The 21,880-nt window shown below is 42.2% G+C and overlaps 1 protein-coding gene and 1 long non-coding RNA gene across 2 annotated transcripts in view; one reads left to right on the top strand and one right to left on the bottom strand.

Annotated features, from left to right (window-relative positions):
• The window catches only part of hid1b (HID1 domain containing b), a 78,415-nt gene that overhangs the window by 4,524 nt on the left and 52,011 nt on the right, over positions 1 to 21,880 (bottom strand). Inside the window, exons 2-15 of the mRNA XM_078163733.1 lie at positions 19,259 to 19,452; positions 16,568 to 16,717; positions 14,301 to 14,471; positions 10,580 to 10,702; positions 6,091 to 6,197; positions 4,618 to 4,734; positions 3,929 to 4,160; positions 3,794 to 3,850; positions 2,218 to 2,358; positions 1,912 to 2,002; positions 1,648 to 1,799; positions 1,469 to 1,547; positions 1,217 to 1,381; positions 914 to 1,135 (exon numbers count right to left, since the gene is read on the bottom strand). Coding sequence (XP_078019859.1) covers positions 914 to 1,135; positions 1,217 to 1,381; positions 1,469 to 1,547; positions 1,648 to 1,799; positions 1,912 to 2,002; positions 2,218 to 2,358; positions 3,794 to 3,850; positions 3,929 to 4,160; positions 4,618 to 4,734; positions 6,091 to 6,197; positions 10,580 to 10,702; positions 14,301 to 14,471; positions 16,568 to 16,717; positions 19,259 to 19,324 — 1,873 coding nt within the window. The 5' untranslated portion in view covers positions 19,325 to 19,452. The remainder of the gene's footprint in view (positions 1 to 913; positions 1,136 to 1,216; positions 1,382 to 1,468; positions 1,548 to 1,647; positions 1,800 to 1,911; positions 2,003 to 2,217; positions 2,359 to 3,793; positions 3,851 to 3,928; positions 4,161 to 4,617; positions 4,735 to 6,090; positions 6,198 to 10,579; positions 10,703 to 14,300; positions 14,472 to 16,567; positions 16,718 to 19,258; positions 19,453 to 21,880) is intronic.
• Positions 2,174 to 4,037, top strand: LOC144459484 (uncharacterized). The gene is made up of 3 exons (XR_013488450.1): positions 2,174 to 2,295; positions 3,604 to 3,676; positions 3,946 to 4,037. It is a non-coding gene; the product is annotated as an uncharacterized LOC144459484 (long non-coding RNA).

The following is a 21,880-nucleotide window of genomic DNA, read 5'->3' as shown; positions in this document are numbered from 1 at the left end:
TGCCACCGGCCGCGCACATGTGAGTTGTCGACTGTGACAACTTGTGTGTCGCTTCGTCGAGTGTACCAAGTGCAGCACGATGCTGGTATATGACAGCAAAAAGACGGGGACCTCCACACTTAAGAGGCACATGACGAAGGCTTGCATGGAAAGAAAGACGAGAGTCAGCCCTCAATGTCCACGTTCGTATCCTTACAAAAAAATGTCGGGTTTAAACCAGGCTTGGGGTTGTAATTACAGTTAAAGGGACAGAACGAGCACGGGCTCAGTGTGTTTTTGGACGTTTGAATCTGGGGCGCCGTCAGCCTCCATTAGGTGGAGTTGTGTTGCTACCTCCTCTCCCCTTGGATCTCTGCAAGTGATGAGAGGACTCTAAAACTTCACCTGAGCCTCCCTCGGCATATGGGTGAGTAGATAAAGGCTGAATTTACATTTCTGGGTGCACTATCCCTTTAAAACATCCTGAACATTCCTATCAGCAGTGGAGAAGTGGATCGTGCTGCAGGAGTGTTTGGTGCCTTGAGCATCGTCTTTGCCTCCATTTTGAGTTGCAATTTGAATGCATCATAATTGCTGTGTCCCAATCCAACTACAGCTACTAAAGTGAGTATCTGACTCTTGACATGACTCCATGATTGCTCCATGTCTGCTTCATGTCAGTGAGTGACTTTCTGGTGAGACGTTTCAACACCATTTATAAAGGTAACAATGCTGTTTTCTTAATTGCTGGATTGTTTCAACAAAGTCGTTCTTCATGAACTTTTAGGAGTATTTACACACAAACTAATTCTGATGGAGTTCATACTCATTTAACTGACTCTATATTTACTGAAAGTTTGCAGTAAATGAACCTTTAAACTTCTTCTACGATCATAATGAAACTTTAGGTCTGTATTATAGTCTAACTCAATACCTGGAGTTGCCTCTAAACTGGCTTTCAGAGTGCCGGGCTCTGCAGATGCAGCTGGTCTGGAGCCTTCCATGGACTCCGTCTCTGCAGAGTTGGTCCTGGATATCCCAGACTTCTTCTTCTTCTGCAGCGCCCTCTGAATGGACGCGGTGTCTGACGGCAGGTTGGCCAGCTGGTGGAACACATTCCGCTTTCGGATGATGGCGTACACGAGGTTGCAGTTCCCTGTGAGGGAGATTCAGTAGCTGTCAGAGGCTGGGACTATCACGGTGTTTATGTGACTTGAGTTCATGTCTTTGTTCTCACCATCAAACTGATACTGGATGATGTTGTTGAAAACCTCCAGCAGGAAGAAGACCAGGTGGTGGTTCTGGGGGGCGGAGAAGAGGAACCAGGGGGTGGAGAAGGCCTCCAGCAGGTGGAGCAGCTTGTTGGCCGCCACCATGGACAGGCTCTTCAGATAAGGAGAGACTGTGGAGAGCACAAGGTGTCACAACTAATACTCTGCAGGTCTTACAGTCAGCCACTAGGGAGCGACATTTCATGTGTAATACTCACTGTTCACTATGATTGTGAGCAGGCAGTCAAACAGAGGCTGCAGGCGCTGGTGTCCACTGGTGATGATCTTGTGGAAGATCTAAACATGACAAAGACATGCAGAGTGGCTGACTTCACTCATTCTTTTAGGCTTTTAAGATAAACTGTAAGATATCTTGTAACATCAGACGTCCTCTCACCACAATCAGCAGGTCAGCGTGTGTCCCCGTGAACACGGGAATGTCCATGGGGACACGCAGAGTGTACGGCTTGTTCAGACGAACGCCAAAGTTCCTCTCTCCGCTCAGCAGCAGGAGGATGAACACGCCGATGTGCATGAGACCAACACGAGCTGCACACAAACAAAAAAATGGATGTTTTTGGAGATTTGTGATAACAGCCTTTGCACGTTAATACTCATCTTAATATACACACACAAACAGTATTTAATCCGCATGACTCACACTGATCTGCTCTGGCATCGTTCAGGCTGAAGAGGATGGGAACCAGCATGTCCAACACGTCACTGCTCTTCAGCACGAAGAACAGGAATTTCTAAAACACACAAATGAGTCAGTGTGTTGAAGGTTTAATGTTTCAGCTCATTTTCACTCACATGAAGAACTACATGAGCGTTTATCAGGTTCCAAACGTGGTGACTGGATGTCTGAAGTTAACTTATTCTAAAACAAAGCTGTGTCACTATAACAAGCTGTTTTTTAATTGCAGAGGCGGCTGCATCCTGTCCACTCATAGAAAACTGAGCTCACCTTGTTGAAGTCGCAGAACTTCCAGAAGAGGATCAGCAGCTCCTGGTGGAACTGGATCTTCTTGGTGGAACGAGGCAGGTATGTCTGGATCAGAGGATTGTTCATCAGCCGTGCCAGACCTTTCAGGATGAAGCTCAAGTCCTGAGAGAGAACACACACTTTAAAGGGATAGTTTGGGTGTTTCAGAGTGAAGTTGTTTAAGTAACTTGTCCACAGTCGGTGTATAGATGCCGGTCGGCACGCCTCCAGTTTGGAGAAGCAGGCAGGAGAACGACAACAGAAGCTTAATATTGTACAGTTTTGGATGAGGGCGGCTGCTAAACACGTGTTAGCCACCTCAAAAAAATGAATGTCAGTTTAAGTTAACACAATATTCAACATTAGCGACAGGAAACTGAAGCTGTTATCTATAGTGCACTCTCCTCCAACAACCCAACTGCCAGAAACAATGTGGGCATTGTACGTTTCTGCAAACCACAGATACGTTACATTTACACATCATTATGTGGAGGGTATACTGAAACTTTATGTGTCAAAGCTGTGGTTAACATATGGTTAGGTTTGGCAGTAAAACCACTTGGTTATGGTTCAGAAAAGATCATGTTTTGGCCTAAAAATACACAGTTTTGGTGGCACAATCCCAGAAAGAAACGCAGCCATGTTTCCGTAATAAACAACCGCTTTTTGTGGCACTATCAACCCGACTGAAAACCAGCATCTGGTCACTAAAAAACACCCATGTTTGGTATCTTAAATGCCACAAAAACTGCAGCAGTGATTCGTTAACAAAACAGCTAGTTTTGTTATTTGTTGGTCTCAAACAGTGGTCTGCAGCTTGGCAGGTGTCTCGCCGAGGTGTCACAACATCCACCATCCCCTCCACCTCCACCTCTTGGTGACAAAGTCGGCTCATAGAGGACATCACTTTAGAAATGTTGATGTGATATGTATGAAACATACAATTACCAACATTTTCTTCTGCCGACTTCTTCAAAGCCAGACTCCATAGAGAAAGACAGTAATTTAAGCTCGCTGAACACAGGAGCTGCTGGTCTACTGCTGCTCCGATCAGTTAGTTTGTTCATGTTATTGTGTGAGTCTGGTGTTTTTAAGGGTTACTGTGGATACACCAAAGTCACACAATGACACAAACAAACTAACTGACTGAAGCAGCAGCAGTTTAGCAGCTCCTGTGTTCAGTGAGCTAAAATCACTGTTTTTGTCAAAGGAGTCTGGTGACTATGAAGAGAGCAGTGATTCAGTCAGAAATGGCTGTCTGACAGCAAGGTAAAATGCTGAAAATATTCTAAATATGGTGTGCAATTAAACTGATATTGACATTTTTAGGTGGCTTAATTATGTTTTGCTGCTTCCCTCCATCCACAGCAGTACATTGCTGAGCTTCTGTGTCCTGTCTCCTTCTCCAAACTGAGGGTGTGCAGCCCATGATCCACTGCAGGTAACACACTGACTGAGGATAAGTGCCTCATACAACCCCACATCAAAACATCCAAACTGTCTCTTTAACAAGCATCACTGTATTCAAAGCTAAATGGTGACCTGAGTGTCACAGTACCTCCTCTCTGTGTATCCTGGAGAGATAATTCACAAACAGGTTATCAGGTGCAGCTGGCTGAAACACAGACAGGAAATTATTTTAAATTCTGAATCATTGTTTTTATTGTAATAAAAAACTCCCACTCCCTCTCACCTCCTGCTCCTCTGCAGCTGAGGACAGTGCGGAGGTGTCCAGGGCCTGGAGGGCAGCGCTGGCGGCCGACCCAGCCTCATGCTCCAGGGTGACGATAAGGATCTGAAGCGCCTGCTCCACCAGCTGCTCCCGGTGGTCAGAGAACAGCAGGTGGTTGTACGGGATGCCGTAGCCCACGGGGTCGTAGGCACACACCACGTTGAGCAGGGAGGTGAACAGAGGCAGGGCGTGTCTGGGTGAAGCAGTGAAAGACAGGTGGAGGTCAGTCAGCGCTGCATGAGTGTACGTCTGTGCTGAGTGGTCACGCATGGCGGGCTATCAGAGTTTTCCATGTGTTCAGAGGTGAAGGGCTCTTCAGAGGGGCCACAGTGTCTCACAGTGGAGGTTAATGCACAGCAGAGAGTGATTTCCACTGTCACCCTCTTTTTTACTGTTTCAGGTCAAGCTTTTAATCAAAATCTTTATTCTTTGGGGGTAATATTTATATACACAGTTAATATTCTTCTATAAAAAGATGCTATGAACATCAGTCAAGACAATAAGCTCAGTCCTTTCTGTAGCAAAGATTAAAATACATTTTTTTTTTTTCATAAAGTCAGGAAACTACAGTAAAGAAGATTTAAGGATCTGTGTGTGCCAATAATCTAAACTCCTGTGCACATCTGTGAATGAGTGAGTGTGTGTGTTACCTGTTTTCTGTGGAGCAGAAGAAGGACACCCAGGGGTTGAGATAACTGCTGTCAGAGGACGGAGGAAGGTACATGGCCTCAGAGAAACAGGTGAGGAGCAACTTCAGCAGCTCCGTCCTGAACAAACAGGAACACAGGATGGATCAGTGTTACTGAACGTCACACAGTCTCTACTGCAGCCTGACTGATATGTGTCAAAGATATGACCTGAATGAGACATTTTATGACTGACTGACAGAATGACACACTGACAGTTTCCGTGATTATGTACAGCATACCATACCATGACTTAGTCATACCAAACATTAGAAACAACACCAACATTGGTCCACAGGGGGAGCCACAGTGATCGGTTGCATTTTAGCCATTTTGAAGCATTTTTCTGTTGTTATAGCGCCACCCAGTTGCCAATTAGAGTTAAATTTCTCCAGTCACCTTGAGGCGTCCTGTTCTACATATCTACCAAGTTTAGTAAAAATCCATATGGCGGTTAGGCCTAGATAAGAAATGAGCTCTCTAGCGCCCCCATTTTGTTTGATGGGGTCAATAATGGAGGGGTCCCCTCAGATTATGTGTGGTCATATGCCTACAAAGTTGCGTGGTGATGGGTGAAACCCTTGAGATGTTATACACCTTTATGTGATGAGCCACGCCCTCCGCAATATTCATTGCCTTATAGAAGCTCAGTTTTAGTAAGTTTTCCAACTTTTGCCAAGAGGGAACTTTAGATATTGGTCCCTAGATTATGTTCACCCAGTTTCATGCAGATCGCTCAAACTTCCTAGGAAGAGATCCATTTGAAGTGTTTTTCAAAAAATTCAAAATGGCGGAAAATCTACATAAGCGGAAGTTATGGGTTCTTGAGGCAAATGTGTTCCTCATGAGGAGAGGCATCTCTGTGCAAAGTTTCATGTCTCTACGACATACGGGGCATGAGATATGCCCATTCAAAGTTTGACATTTCAATGGGTTGCTATAGCGCCCCCCTTTGGCCAATTGATGTAATATTGCTTCATTGGCATCCTCCCATGACCCTCTACCACTGTGTGTGTGTCGTGCCACCTACACACAAGATGACATCAGACTTTGCAGAATGATCAGAGTCGATATGTGTTCATGTTCTCTTGCAAACAGGCACCACTGCAAATATTTGGTGACCAGTTATTGGAAAAAGAACACAATAAATTATTTTTGGGCCTTTCTAGTCATGTTAGATATGAAACAACAGGTTACAAATGCACACAAATTTTCAAAAAATGTAAAATATTGATCTGTTTAGGTAGAAAATGGTGCGTACACATGATCCAAATGATAAAGCAGCAACACAATGGCTCCATCAGATCTGCACATGCATCACAAACTAATCATGTATTCTGTCCTGATCCCCGTCCTCTCTACCAGGTTTCATTGAAAGTGACATTTACGAGACAACTCACACACACTCCACAGTCACTGATTGGCTGTCTGTCCCACCTGTTGATGTCGTGGACGTAGTTTGGAGGAGGAGACTGAGCGAAGCCGACACCAGCCTCCCAGATGTACTCACAGCTGTCTATGGATCGGATGTCCTCGGCTGTGTCCTGCAGCACAGACGGGAACAATGACAAATCAGTGTCAGTGTTACAAATGCATCAAAATCTATTCATGATTTTCTGACATTCCTCAGACTACACGAAACAAAATACACTTTCCAAATAAGACTTTCTGTATGTCAAGGTGAAGTTCTTCCTGTTACAAGTAAAGAAAGTGAAGGAAGTGGCTTCTAAGGCACCTGATGCATCTCCAACAAGGACAAGACTGTAGCTGTCACAACTGACAGAGCAGTGGGACGGTGTTCACACCTACTTCCACCATGTGATTCAACAAGCTGACAATATCTGCATGTGACACCTCAGCACTGATAACTGCAGTGTCATGAACAGATCTGATGAGGTGCTGCCATTGTTCTTCATAAGTAAACTGACAGTGAAGGGCACCATGCCATGCCACACACAAGTTTACACAGGGAGCACTGATCTGGTGATTTGGGCCTGTGACTCTCTGAAAAGCTGCGTCTAACTGAGCCTTTAACACAGACACATTGTGACCAGGCCCTGACCGGTGAAGTGAAACCTCAGCTCTCTAACGTTTCTGTGCGTACATGTTTCCCAGGTCACAGAGGCAGGTGGGAACAAACGACAGCTGCTGGTCATTTTCCACCTTCATCACTCACGCGCTCCGCTGAGCTGAACACCTACCTCCTCAGGGCGGCTGTGAGGTGTGAGGAGTGGTCTGATCATGGAGAGGTCACGACCTGCAGGGCAGCCACCCTCCTGTCACCTCCCATGCTCTGCAGCACCACAGATGTTTGCTCAGCTCGATTAAGAAGTGTCCAGCCCTGTTCCTCTCAACCTGGTTGACAAACATGGCCACTCCTCCGTCTCGCTGCCTCATGTGGAGTAACTCATTAACTCGAGCTACTGCCTGAGAAGGTTGTGTGAAGGAGATAACAGCGCTAACTGGTACAGCCGCAGGGCTGAGTAACAGGGACCTGCCTCTCTTAGATTATTGACACTGTTGTAGCTTCGGGGCCAAAACTGAGTCAACACTGAGTTTAAGGAAGCTGGTTTTCTTCTTATGTGGAAAAAGACTTGCTCAAAATGTTGGAGAAAACTTATTTACTAGTTAGATGAGAAGACTGATATCAATCTCATGTCTGTGCGTTAAAGGGGGCCTGTTATGCTTTTCCATATGTTGTGCGCTAGCGTTACAATGAAGGTTGTTCTTACTAAACGTGGCCACTTTCAAATAAAAACGTATGTAAAGTAAATACAGCATGAGGTCGTGGTGCGCTAGATTTCTTTATGTGATCATCTGCTCCTGGCACGCTGCTACAAGTGTTCACATTACCTAACATACACTGCTACATGAAGCTAACGTCGGCGGAATATGTAACCTTGGTGGCTGATGTTGTAAATTTCTCCTGATTCTTGATCATATTCCTGCTGGAACATGTCTGGTTATGTTTAGTAGCTTTTATTGGTAATTTTTCACGATAGAATTCTCCGTTACTGTTATCCTCCGCTGCAAGTTCACTGCTAACGTACATTTAGCTGCATGCTAACATCAGGGGGAATATTTATTTTAGTTCACGTTGTAAATTTCTCCCAATTTCAGATAATATTCCTGCTGGAACATGTTTGGTTGTGTTCAGGTTTTTTTGTGATTTTTCATGGTAAAAGTGCAACTGTTCTCCGTTACAGGTATTCCCAGCTGAAAGTTCACTGCTAATGTACATTTAGCTACTTGCTAACGTCAGGGAAATACGTATGGTTGCTGACGTTCTAAATTTCTCCAGATTTTCAGTCATATCCTTGCTGGAACATGTTTGATTGTGCTTAGAGGCTTTTATTGGTAATTTTTCACGATTGAAAGTTCAACTGTTCTCCGTTACAAGTATTCCCGGCTGAAAGTTCACTGCTAATGTACATTTAGCTATATGCTAACGTCAGAGGGAATATTAATTTTAGTTTACATTATAAATTTCTCCCAATTTCAGATCATATCCCTGCTGGAACATGTCTGGTTGTGTTTAGAAGCTTTTATTGGTAATTTTTCACGATTGAAAGTTCAGCTGTTCTCCGTTACAAGTATTACCGGCTGAAAGTTCACTGCTAACATACATTTCGCTACATGCTAACGTCAGGGGGAATATTAATTTTAGTTTACATTATAAATTTCTCCTGATTCTTGATCATATTCCTGCTGGAACATGTCTGGTTGTGTTCAGGATTTTTGTGATTTTTCATGGTAGAAAGTGCAGCTATTCTCCGTTACAGGTATTCCCGGCTGAATGTTCACTGCTAATGTACATTTGGCTACATGCTAACGTCAGAAACATGGACACTGAGACAAGGAAACCAGAGGTGTGTTCGAAATCGCTCCCTATCACGGATATAGTGCACTATATAGTGTGCTCGCCATTTTGTAGTGTTGTTGGAATTCTCCGCGGTTAATTTCATTCACTATATAGTGGACTATAAAATAAAACGTACCCTACATTTTACTCCCTTATACCACAATGCAATGCGGTCGTCTTTTGCCAGAGGAGAAGAAGAAGAAAAAATTTCAGTTAGTGTCCGAAATCTCGTTCAGTCGTTCCCCATGTAGTGCACTATATAGTAAACACGAAATAGGGAATAAGGAATAGTGAGTGAGTGAGTGAGTGAGTGAGTGGTTTCGAACACAGCTCAGGAGTGCTGAGTCACTTGCAGGTTTTAGGACTCATTCCGGCAGCACTCTTTTCGCTGCCTGCAAGTTCACTGCTAACGTACATGTAGCTACATGCTAACTTTAAGGGAGCGATCACACCCAGATGAAATGCTAGAAACGCGACGCCAGTAAAATCATTGTTTTCCTATGATACGCCGTGTCTGACCAGTGTTCAAGCGTCTTTTTAGACGCACGTTTTTGTAGATGCTTCTTTTTAGACGCGCATAGACGCTGAAAAGTTAAAATATTTTCAACTTTTTGAGTATCAGACACCAGTAGCACCATTCGTCATTGTCGTCATTGGCCCAGGCAGCCAATCAAATCCTCCTTCCTGTTTTGTTGTGGCAGTTACGGCAGTTACGAGCGACACACAACACAATGCAATCCGAAGACGAGAAATTTATCCTGACAATATTTGATTTTTAAGAATTATACAACACATGCACACCTCAGTACTCGAACTAACACAGGAGGGGACACGCATGGAGCTGTGCGAGCAGCGCAACGAATTTGTCTGGTGAGTACAGTGTAATTGACGACGACGATATCGTCGTAGCAGCTAGTTAACTTTCAGACAGTGGGATATGTGAGAGGGCTGGTGACCTTATTTCGTAGTTCACAGTTTTTGTGCTGCATTTTTATGTATGAAAAGTGCTATATAAACAAAGTTGGATTTGATTTGATAGCTCGTGATAGTTTCATGTAAGCTAGTACGGACTCTACTGTCTTTGAGGGAAACACTATATTCAAGGGGAGACATAGGGAGATGACAGGAGGTGTGTGTGTGTGTTGTGCATGCACCCCCGCTCCACAGGTGCTCCTTGCTATTTTTTTTTGTCTAGCGCGCATTGAATAAGCGCTTCCAGCGTTTCAAGCATCTTTGAAGCGTCCACATCTCTAGCGTCTCATTTCTGTGTGATCGCCCCCTAAGAGAACATGCAATCTTGGTTGCCGGTGTTGTTAAGTTATTCTCTCAGATATTGGATCAGATATCTGCTGGAACATGTCCACTTGTGTTTAACACCAAGATACATGAGACCTGCAAACACTGACCAATCAGAGGAGACTGAGATTTTTGGGGGGAGGGGCTTAAATAGACAGGTGCCAAAATGGAGTGTCTCAGACAGAGAGTAAACACAGGTGTTCCAACACAGACAGTATGAGGACAATGCAGTGTTTTATAACATTAAAGCATGTACACAAATCCAAAAGATGAGCATGAACCCGAAAAATGAGCACAACAGGTCCCCTTAAATACAAAGAAGCTGGAGTCAGGTTGTGGTTAGCCTAGCTTAGCATAAACACTGGAGGCAGGTGGGAACAGCTAGCCTGTCTAACTCCATCCAAAGTTAAATAATACTCCTGCTAACATGTCTAAAATTTACAGAAAATATTGGACATAGCCCGGCTAGCAGTTTGCCCCTGCTTTCAATCTTGTTGCTAAGCTAGGCTAACAAGACTCCAGCTCTGTACTTAACTCACAGACATTGATATCCATCTTCTCATTTCACTCTTGTTAAAACAGGCAAATATGTCACAAAATGTTGAACTACTCCTTTAACTCTGGTTCTGCTGCAGAAACGTCTGAACCTGAGGCAAAGCTCATAGGTTAGTCTCCTTAATTAGACGCTGAATATTGGCAGGTGTTTGCCTCCAGCTGCACTGTGGGATAATCAGGCCACACATGAACCTCAGTACAATGTAGACTCACCGTGCTGCTCTTCTTGTGGCTCTGAGCGGTGAAATCTGGACAGAACAGGAGGTCGGCGATGGCGAGCAGCAGCGACTCAGCCAGCGGCCGTGCTTCATCCACATCGCCATCTTCGTCCAAACGCTGGAGGATAAAGACAAGTGAGGAGACGTCACGTTCATCTGACATTGTAGACTCAATATATTAGTGCCACACATAACCCCCCATTTGTGTTCACATTAAACACAAGATTGTTTTTAGTTTTTTAAAGTAACGTCTTTGATTTTACTAAAAGACCCTCTGAAGAGTCGGATGTTCGGTTTTTCTTGTACAAAAATTAGCACTAGCATCATCACAGTTAACCACTGACTGTAAATGCAACATGCTAACCTAACCAAGCTAGCAGCGAACGTTTGGGCTAACTCCATCCTCTTGTCCATATATGGTCACTACTGGCTCCAAAAATCCAAGATGGCGATGGCCGAAATGCCATTTGAGGTAAATTTGAGGTTACAAACCAGCTGATGACATCATGGTACATCCATTATTTTATACAGTCAATGCTACAGACTCAGAAATAAACACATGTAGCATCGTGACTGGAATTCATGCGTTACTGGATGTTAGTGTTCACACTCTGTACGGCTGTATTGGCCATTATGAGTAGTTGAGTTCATACAGTACAAATCAAAATGTCGTGTTTCACTCGTTTCTTTTCTTCCTTTCAGAACCACAGACTGAATTCATCCGACCACAAACAGCCCATCAGTCTGTTCCAACTGCTGCAGCTCTGCGTTTGACTCCAGTCCCACACTTTAATTAAGGGACATTCAATCCCTCCTTAATTCAACCGCTGGCCAGGAGGAGGGGGAGGTACAATATGGGCAGTGTTTGTACGGTGGGTCCCCTGCCGACCAGGTAACCAGAGAACCAGCAGCCGTCAGGAGGTGGAGGGGGGAGGGGGTTGGTTTCGGACAGTGACCTCGACAACAGCAACAGTCTCATCCTACAGTCCAGATTCTGCTCTGAGAGTCACCATCACTTCTAACCGCTGTGGATTATTATACGTGCTTATCTCAAAGGGCCTAAAATCCTCTGATGTCTGCAGAGCTGAGAGGCTGCTGACAGATTAAACTCTACGAGACAGGACTCCTCTGTCTGCTGCTTCATGGTCCTGCAGGTCGTCTCAGTGTCCATACATCCACCTCTGAGAATTAGGCTGGAGGAAAATCTCATGATTTCCTTCAAACAATTGTATTTATTCTAAAATAAACCAATAAATATAATTAAAGATGCAAAATAAAGCCTTTTTTTAAGGATCAGTCGAGCCACATCACAAGTTTTAAGTAATGAGGCCTCCACTGCTGAGGTTTCTGCAAATTAAAATTTAAAGCTGTGCTTACACTGAATGGTGCCTTTAATTTTTGGTGATTAAAGCATTGAAACATCCCAATAACAACAACAGAAGCTCACTCAGTAAAGCGTAGATCTCTGCCAGACGGCTGCCCGAGTCGATCGTGGCCATACTAGACAATTCTTGTAAGTCCAGCAGACGTGCTGCACTGTGTTTTAGATCCATCCCAGATGCTAACAAAATGCTCCTTATCTATGTGACAGCCCTTCACCTCCCTCAGTCAAGATGGCGGTGAAGATAACAAAAACATCCCTCAGATTATGCCTAACTTTAGTAAATCCTAACATATCAGGTATGGATTTAATCTGCAGATGCTCCTTTTCTAAACTTTTCTATGGATGTCAGACTTTGAGTCTGGACGACTTCCAAAATGTGTCCTGTAACAGTAAGGCGTGTTGTTTTGAGCCGTCCTACTGGCCAGTTAAGAGGGGTGAGGAGTCTGCAGTCAATGACGACATAAAACAGTCAATAAAAAGAAAGAAGCTAATAAAGAGGCTCTTGAGCATACAGTTATAAATGTGCACACAAAATATTAGGCTGTTTAGTCCAGTAGTTTGCGGACAGATGGATACACACACTCACACATGACCAAACACCTGGCAGAAATAAAAACGCCTCTTTACAGAAATAATATCCCCATTAAAATATAAATTTCAGACTTTACTTTGAAAATAATAGTTTGACAAAAACAGACTACAACTCAAGGTTCACTTACTGGCTTTTTTAAAAACTTTTAATCACATCTCAGAGTCAGGAGATGGGATTGAAAGTTCTGGAAAAAGTGGACACTGAGTTGTGATTTTTTTTAATATGATCTTAAATATCTCAACACCTGTTAGGAGGATTAGGGTGATGATTTTGTACAGAAATTCATGTTCCCCTGAGGATAGATCCTACCAACATAGATGATCCTCTGACTTTTCCTCTAGCGCCACCAGCAGGTCATTTTTTTCTGTCTCTATAGCCCCTTTTACACTGCCAGATTTTCGGTGAATGTTGGGCCGTTTTGCCGGCAAGCTGCGAGCGTTTAGACACACAGAGCTGGATTGGCGAGTTGATCCGAGGTGCCCAATTTTCCGCCTCGTAGGGTAGACATATTGGTGGAACCCTTTTAGTTTAAACAGACCGAGGCGGCCTTCTGCAACGGGAGGGGCTGTTGATGACTTGTGGGAGGAGCTGTTGATGACGCCGCACGTGCGAGCCACTGGCGGTGGATAAACAGGAAACAGCTGATAGCAGGAATTAGCGAGCAGCTAGTAGCAAGAGGGAAACACAAACCTGACAGACACTGTAAAGATGAGCAACTGGGGAGACAAGGAATTGCGCGCCCTCCTTGTCCTCGCAAACGAAGAGGCCATTAACCGTCAGATGACGGGGACGGTGAAGAACGGGCCGACTTACGAGAGAATCGCCGAAGGACTGACCAGCCGCGGCTTCCCTCCCACGTCACTGTTTACGTCACATGCTGAGCTACACGTTTTGTTACTTGCTCACGCCCCCCATTGCCCCGAAAAAGGCACATTCTGTATAAACAAAAGTAGGTAGGCGGCATTTTGCTGCACTCCCCGATTTTGTTTTTATACTGCCAATGCTGAAAAAACACTGATTGGGCTTTCCTGCAAATTTGCACAACTCCTGTTTAAAAAGGGCTTGTGTGTCAGCCCTGTCCAGGGTGAACCCTGCCTCTCACCCATGTCAGCTGAGATAGGCTCCACCCCTGGCTACTTTTGTTTTTTTTAATACCTTTGGGGAACAAAATCATGTTTTGTTTTTGTCTGTGTTATTTTGGTGAACTGGTTCTTTAAATGGGGAAAAAATACAGGATTTTCTTTCCTGTCTTTGTTTTGCCTGAGGCTGTGTTGACATGGTGATGTCATCAACCACTTTGTTTTCACATTAAACTGCAAATAGCTCCGCCTGTAACTGTCAGTGAATGACTTCCTGTCAATTAAATAATTCAAACAGTAATTTAGAAAATGAGACATGACAAGAAAAAGACAGCCTCGGGCCTTACAGTAAAATACCACTAATATGACACAAACACACACACACACGGAGACTGGTTTGTAATTTAACTTGCATTAAAACACTCCCTCCCTATCACAGCCCACTCACAGGACTGAACAGCATCAGGAACTCTTTAGTGTGAACTCATTAACGGTCCACTGACACAGTTTACAGCCTCAAGACTTCACAGAGCTGCAGCTTCACACTCCTCATGTTCTCTGATCTGATCATGGCGTCAAACAGGAAACCAGAGTGCAAAGCTACATAAGAGTGTTTCTCTCTCCTTTACTTCCTGTAATAGATTTAGTGTCGGAGTCGTACCCCTGCTCTGCCGGCTCCTGGCACGGTGGACCAGAAGAAGCCTCTCCAGTCGGCGTCCTCAAAGATGTAGGGCAGGATGCGGGTGAGCAGGCGGGTGCAGTTCAGGACGATCTGACGCTCTTTCTCTGAGGGGCAGCCGGAGTCTGCACCCTGGACCAACCTCTCCACTGCCTGGCGGGAAAACACGAGGAAGACTTTAAGACTTTAATGCTTTGAATTCATTCAAAATCATGATTTTAAGTCCACAGATTTACTTTACTGTTCAATAAGATTCCATTTTGAACCTTTATATCCTCTCTGTCCTGCACCACCAACCTTAAAGGGGACCTTCAGTATTTTTCAGCCTGTGTTTTTCCATGTCCTTGTGTTTCAGTGACTGATGGAGACGGTTTTTGAAACTGGTCCAGTATTGTAGAGAGCGCTGCACTCAGTAGCTGCCACGCAGGCTGCAATGTAACCACTCAGGGGATGTTTGCACCGTCAGTTCATGTCCATTAAAAGTGTTTGTTTTTGTCACTGAAAGGCTCAGATTGTTCTTCAAAGTGCCTGACAACATTATGGAAAGGATCTAGTGACGAGCAAAGCAGTTCTTTAGACGTTACTGAATCACTAGAATCAGTTCATTAAAAAGATTCGTTCAAAAGATTTGTTCACTGAATCGTTCAGTGCTTGGTGGGAGGAGCCCTGACTGTGTACTGCGTAGTTCGGACTCACTGAACTGATACACGGCTGAGCTGCAGCTGCATCTGCATCTGCCCTGCACTGGTAAGTCTCATTACTGGCCAACCTCACGTTTTAAGTTTGTTTATCTGGAAACTAAGTCTGTTAAAACAATGGGGAGGTGTGTGATTGTGTTCATGTGGCTTGACTCCTAGCTATATTTTGAATGATTTGTTCGCGAACGACACAACACTAAAAGGATCCCCACAGAGATAGACCTTTTTGTTGAAGAGTACGGTTCTTCTTGTTTGACCAGAAACAGCCCTGGAATTGCCTGTGTCAAATCCACCAGACTCCATTTAAATAAACAGTAATCTTACTGTGTATAGAGGCAGCATGTTCTCACATCTAATGTGGTGGATTTAGGGTTTATTTCAACAAACCAGAGTTGGTGATTGTTGGAAAAGTGGAAACACAAATCAAGACATTTTTTAAAGAGTTTTAATTTGTTTCTGTAGACTTTAAATGAAGTCTATTGACAATGATAAAATGACTGTTTATTTGAAAGGAGTCTGGCAGGTTTGGGGGCAGTTTCTGATTAAACAAAACGTCTATCTCTGTAGGGATCCTTTCCATTAATGTTGTCAGACACTTAAAATAACAATCTGAGCCTGTCAGTGGCAAAAACGAACAGTTTCAGTGGATATAAATTTGTGAGTGTTTATATTGCAGCCTGTGTCGCTGCTCTCTCTCAATACTGGACCAATTTCAGAATTAGTTCCCTTTGGTCACTCAGACACAAGAACATGGGACAATACTTTATTTCCCTTTAAGCAGTTTTCCAACACATATTGTCCTGTAGAAATCATGAAATGTATCTCTGAGACTTGGTGGTGACGATACATATCTGAGAAAATCCAGTGTGTTCAGGGAGCATGAGTCTGAGGAAGCTGAGGTGTCTGAACCCATGAAGAAAGATGATATTTGTTTGCTCAGTTTTGGTTTTCACCGACAGATAAAACAGGGATCCTCGCTGAGCCACCAGTGAGTCAGTCATTACAACTCATGCTGCTCAGACACACAGTTTGTCTTAAACTCTAGTTGTGTTTCCTTTGAGCAGTTTCTCTAAGTTTGTAAAGATATTAAATATAACAGGCTGGATTTTGGGAAATGCGTCTAAAATGAGGCACAAGACATTTACATTATATGTCTACAATATAAGTAAAAATGTCCATTTACCTTGTTCTGTTATTGGCACCTGCCATGTGTTTACTCACCTATGAAACCAGTTTTTAGACTGATGAAGAAATGTCTTAAACATTTCGTGATGTTTGATGACACTCAGTGAGCACCTGCTCAGGTATTCAAGATGGTTTTATAACGACTATAAATCTGTTGTTTCAAGAACTGTGTCACCTCACGTCTCGCTGTCTCTTCTGTTGAACATTTCAGGTCTACAAAAATCTCATCTGCTTCACTCAAATGACCTTTGACCTTTCCAAACACTGATGAGTGTAATGTTTATAGTGTGGGAACAACAAACAGCAGCATTCCTCTGACTCTGACTGTATCCAGGACCAACACCCGTCCTCACAGACGCAGCTTACCTTGTAGCAGAGGGTTGCCAGGTTGGACGGAGACTCCTCTCTGACGGCTCTGATCTCGGCCGCCGGCACCAGAGCGAAGACATCCTGGACGGTGGTGGAGGTGTCGGCCCAGAACTGATCCCAGAAGGCGTCGTCTGTGGCTTCTACGGGCTGCAGGAGAGGACACACAGTATGTTTGATTGTGTTTAACATGACCTCAGACGACAGCAGCCACATCAGTGTGTCACTGAGCTCCACATGAGCACAGCAGCTGTCATTCTGCAGCTATTATTAAATATATAATCTATAACACAGCTCCTAAATAAAGTCAGATAAAACTTTAATTTGAATTATCACTCTCTAAATATTAGCTTTTCTCTCACATTATGTTGTGTTCACGCCTCAGCACATTCACTCAAGTGCTGTATTTAAATATAATTTTCAGCTACTTGTACTTGAGTATTTACATTTCATGTTAATTTGTATTCTTAGTGCTGGAAAAACACTGATTTTTAATGTGAGATTGCTCTATTTAGTGTTTTTTACTGGTATAAATCACTTGGTCCATCTGTTTTGGAGACGAAGAGACCTCTGCGGATCATTTTAGCTCATGGTAAAAACCATAATTACTGGTTCTAAAGGGATAGTGCACCCAAAAATGTAAATTCAGCCATTATCTTCTCACCCATATGCCGAGGGAGGCTCAGGTGAAGTTTTAGAGTCCTCACATCACTTGCAGAGATCCAAGGGGAGAGGAGGTAGCAACACAACTCCACCTAATGGAGGCTGACGGCGCCTCAGATTCAAACGTCCAAAAACACATCATTGAAACCACAAAATATCTCCATACTGCTTTTGCTTGCGCGAGACCAGCGACAGCATGTGAACACACATGAAGGCGGTGCCCATGTCTCACGGTCTCGAGCAAGCGCGCACACGTGAGCGCGGTGCCCAGAGAGGCAGTCAGAGCTGCAGACTACAATGTAGACTCACAAGTCAGTCTTTAGACGCTTTGCTTAACTAAAGACTGATGACTTTCTCCCTGATTTTGTGTTTAGATGGGCGGATACAATTTCAGAGTTTAAAAAAACTCCCTACGTTGCAGAACCAATAGTAAATCCACAGGGCGGTCCTTCGGTGGCTCGCTAAACTCTTGTGCTCATAAACATAGTCTGACTAGAAACACGTGTAGCGGTACAAAATGGCTCAAGTCGCTGTAAGTCCTTCATTTCCACAATCTTGTGGACTCAGCACACGTTTGATAAAACGGAGTTAAATCTCTCAGCATCCATTTTCAAGCTCGGATGAGAAAAGGGGGAGCACACATTTCTGGGAGGGCGTGTCCTTTTAAAAAATGCAAGAAGCGTTGCTTTGTTGCTGGCCGTTTTCTGCGGTGTGTTAAACACACTTTAGAAAGGAGTGTCCCCAGACTATCAGAAGGCGGAGATCTCTGATTGTCTGGTGGCGAGAGTAGCTACAATGAGGCTAAAAACAGAGTTCAAATGAGGTTTTTCCAAACAACTTTTTATGTCGGGGCTTCAGGACACTTGGATCACTATGGACGAGCAGTATGGAGATATTTTGTGGTTTCAATGATGTGTTTTTGGACGTTTGAATCTGGGGCGCCGTCAGCCTCCATTAGGTGGAGTTGTGTTGCTACCTCCTCTCCCCTTGGATCTCTGCAAGTGATGTGAGGACTCTAAAACTTCACCTGAGCCTCCCTCGGCATATGGGTGAGGAGATAATGGCTGAATTTTCAGTTTTGGGTGCACTATCCCTTTAATGACTTGGTGCTTTTGTTTTGGAGACGAAGAGACCTCTGTGGATAATTCAGCCACAGGTAAAAACCTCCTGAACACTGAAAGGATTCTAATCAGGAGATGTGTCAGCTGGTTACAATCTGCAGTCCTCACCAGACGCCATGAAATGTCCCTAAATCTGACACACTGGACCTTTAAGTTTTACTTTCAGATTTTAAAACCTGCACACATAAGGTTCTGACACCATGAGGAGTTGATGTAAGATTGTAAAAACCCACTTTAAGGCAGCAGCTAATGATACTTTTCATTTTCAGTTCATCTGTCAGTTAATTTGTTTTAAAATGTCAGAAATTAGTTTTCAAAAATGCCCAAAGCGCCAACTTTAAATGTCTCCTCCCAAACCCAAAGACACTGAGGGTCACTAGTATGAACAAATATTAAATATTGTTTGGGAAGTGACTCCAGAGATGAACCTATTATCACAACATTCAGCAGCTCCTGTACATTCAGATCCACTTTATCTGGTTAGTTCCACCTTAAATGCACCTGCCAGGGAGACATGTCTGCTGCTGCAGGTGAAACTGACTAAATTCAACATGTTTAAAGTCACATGTTGCAAAATAAACACGTCATGTGGAGCAGTGAGGTCATCAAAGGCCCAACTGACTGTTTACAGTGTTTTTAAACAGAAACAAATGTTCAGGAAAATCACCAGTAATTCTACAATACTGAGAATAATGTGAATATTTCAGGAGATGTTTCTGTGTGTTGTCTGTAAACCCTCATGAATAAAGTGGCTGCAGTGTCGTCCTGTCGGCTCTGTGTCATCTGGGCAGCAGTTGACTCCACCATCTGGCACTTTGACTTTATCTCCACAGCCTCAGTTTAACCCACAAAGCGACGCGCTCACCGTGTTTCTGTGTTTCCTCAGAGTTTAGATGTAAAAACTCACCTGAGTTTTAGTTGTGAGCTGAATCACCGCTTTCCTGAAGTGAAGCTTGGTGTCGGCGTTTCCCATGTTGTGTCCCAAAGCACCTGCAGCCCGTCTGGATCCGTGTTAACACTGAGTCTGAGTGAAGGAGGATAATCTCCTCATCATCTGACAGCCGCTCTGCGCTCAGGATGCGTTCATGGGCCGCTCGGAAACTACACGCACAAGAGAATGTACGTCAGAAATAGCTGCTGCTGTTTTTCAGGTTGTAGCTGAGGTCGTTCTGACTTTGTGGCTGTTTATTGTTTTTAATGATTTACAATTTTTTTAATGATATTCAAACCCACCAACCCATCACCAAAAAAGGTCAACCTGCCCATAGAGTGGCTCACAAACCATGAATATACCACACATTATTATTAATCAAAGACAGATATGACGGGGAATAATACATACATTTTTCTAGATGAGAAGAAATTTATATCCAAAGAAAATGGGGAAAAGAAAAATAAATAAATACAGAAATAAAATATAAAATATAATATAAAATCAATGAATACAATTTAAAAAATTAAATAACATAAAATAACTAAATAAATGAATAACATTTAAAACACAATTAAAATAGAATAACTAGAGAAATGAGTAACATTTAAAAAATAAAATAATAAAATAAAATAACTACATAAATGAATAACATTTAAAAAATATAATAAAATAAAATAGAATAACTAAATAAATAACATTTAAAACACAATAAAATAGAATAACTAGATACATGAGTAACATTTTAAAAAATAAAATAAAACAATTGTGGTTGTGTTTATTAAAAACATCAACAACAAAAACAACCATTTGATGCTCTTGTGCTGCAAATGTGAAACATAAAGGAAAAAAATGTTCAAATGCAACGTGTAAATAATCATTTTTTTTTGTATGTTTATTTAATTTCAATAGGCCAATATACTGACCTACTTCATATATTCTCAAATAAACAAAACACATGATACTGAGCTCCACAACAAACTCACAAAATAAAAGAAAACAAGCTATGAAAATAAAGGAATAAAAACAGCCTCAGAATAATTCAGATCTACACAGAGTCATAGAAATAATACAATAATAAAATAATATAATAACAATAATGATTGATGATTATTTATGTAGGTTAGTACCCTTCAAAACTAATTTATAAAGTGCTTTACAGGAGAAAAACAAAATAAAAAATAAATAAATCAGCATTTCAATTAATTACAATCAGGTAAATTACAGTAAAGAGATTAAATTACATTTACTAACACTGAGGTATAGATGGATAAAAGACAGTACAACAAACAAATAGATCTGAAGTAAAAAATGATAAAAAAAAAATTCAGTTAAAATGAATAAAAGGTTTTTTAATAAGGAATTGAATTCATATTGTGTTACTGTTTCTTTAAGTATGACCTGAAATAACGTTACACACCGTATTTGTGTTAAACTCTGTGGTTCTACGTCTGCTTCAGAGAGGTATAAATTCCGACGGCCCCTGAAGGCAGCATAAACCAAGCAGGATCCAGACTGGGCGACTTCCGGGATCCTTAAGTACATATTTACTTTCATTAACGTTACTCATTGGTTCAAAGCGACTTCATTTATAATCAACAATGAGTCAGATGTGACGTGTGAAGATGTGAAACAATTATATCATCATCATCATATTACCTTATGTCATATTAATCAACATCAATCAATATCAATATTAAAAGAAGTTAATGGTGGTTTTATTTTCTAATCTCCAGGTACAGATTCTTACAACATGTGACGTCACACAGTGGATGGACCTATCATGATACTTCAGGTACAGTCAGGATAAATGAGCTCTGATGTTCACAGAGCAACAGTGACACCCAGTGAATCCATCAGAGGCTTCAACACAGCTGTCATCAGTGTTTCTAATAAACTTTAAATGTCTTTAATTATTATTTTGGTTTTAGTTTAAATTAAAGTGTTGGTTTTTTTTTTAAGTGTTTTAAGTTTCAAAGAAAAAAGAAGCCTGTGTGACAGCAAACTGCTGATAGAAGAAAATACTGAATTAATATGAAAAAAAGAGAATTTATAACACTGGTTTTATAGTTAAAATATTCACCTGCTGCTATAATGATAATAATAATGAAAATAATAATAATAACAATAATAATAATAATGAAAATAATAATAACGATACTAATAATAATAATAATAATAATAATAATGATGAGCAGCATCACCATCAATGATAAAACAATTAAAATGAAGCGATACGTGAACAAATTTCTTCAACATTTTTCAGTCAAATTCAGATTTGCTTTGTTTCAGAGTCAGCTGTTTGTCACAACTACTAACTAAATGTATGACATCGTCCAGCCTCTAACGCTGTGTCTCTAATATGAGTTAGTCGACTCAGACAAGTCTCTCTGGGTTTAAATGTGTGGTGGGTGTGTGGAGATGTTTGTAGGAACCAACAGAACAGCAGCTGTGAGGGGTTACGTTACGTTAGCAGGTGGTGAGCTACGTATGGATTTAATATACTCTGATATGCTAAGCAATATTTATTCCACTGCACTCACCTATTTATATTATTGTTTCACAATGCACTTCATTGCACTTTAATGCTGTCATGTT

This window comes from Epinephelus lanceolatus, chromosome 21 (assembly GCF_041903045.1).
Source record: "Epinephelus lanceolatus isolate andai-2023 chromosome 21, ASM4190304v1, whole genome shotgun sequence".
In the NCBI taxonomy this organism is placed as follows: domain Eukaryota; kingdom Metazoa; phylum Chordata; class Actinopteri; order Perciformes; family Serranidae; genus Epinephelus; species Epinephelus lanceolatus.
This window is presented reverse-complemented; position numbering and strand designations above follow the sequence as displayed.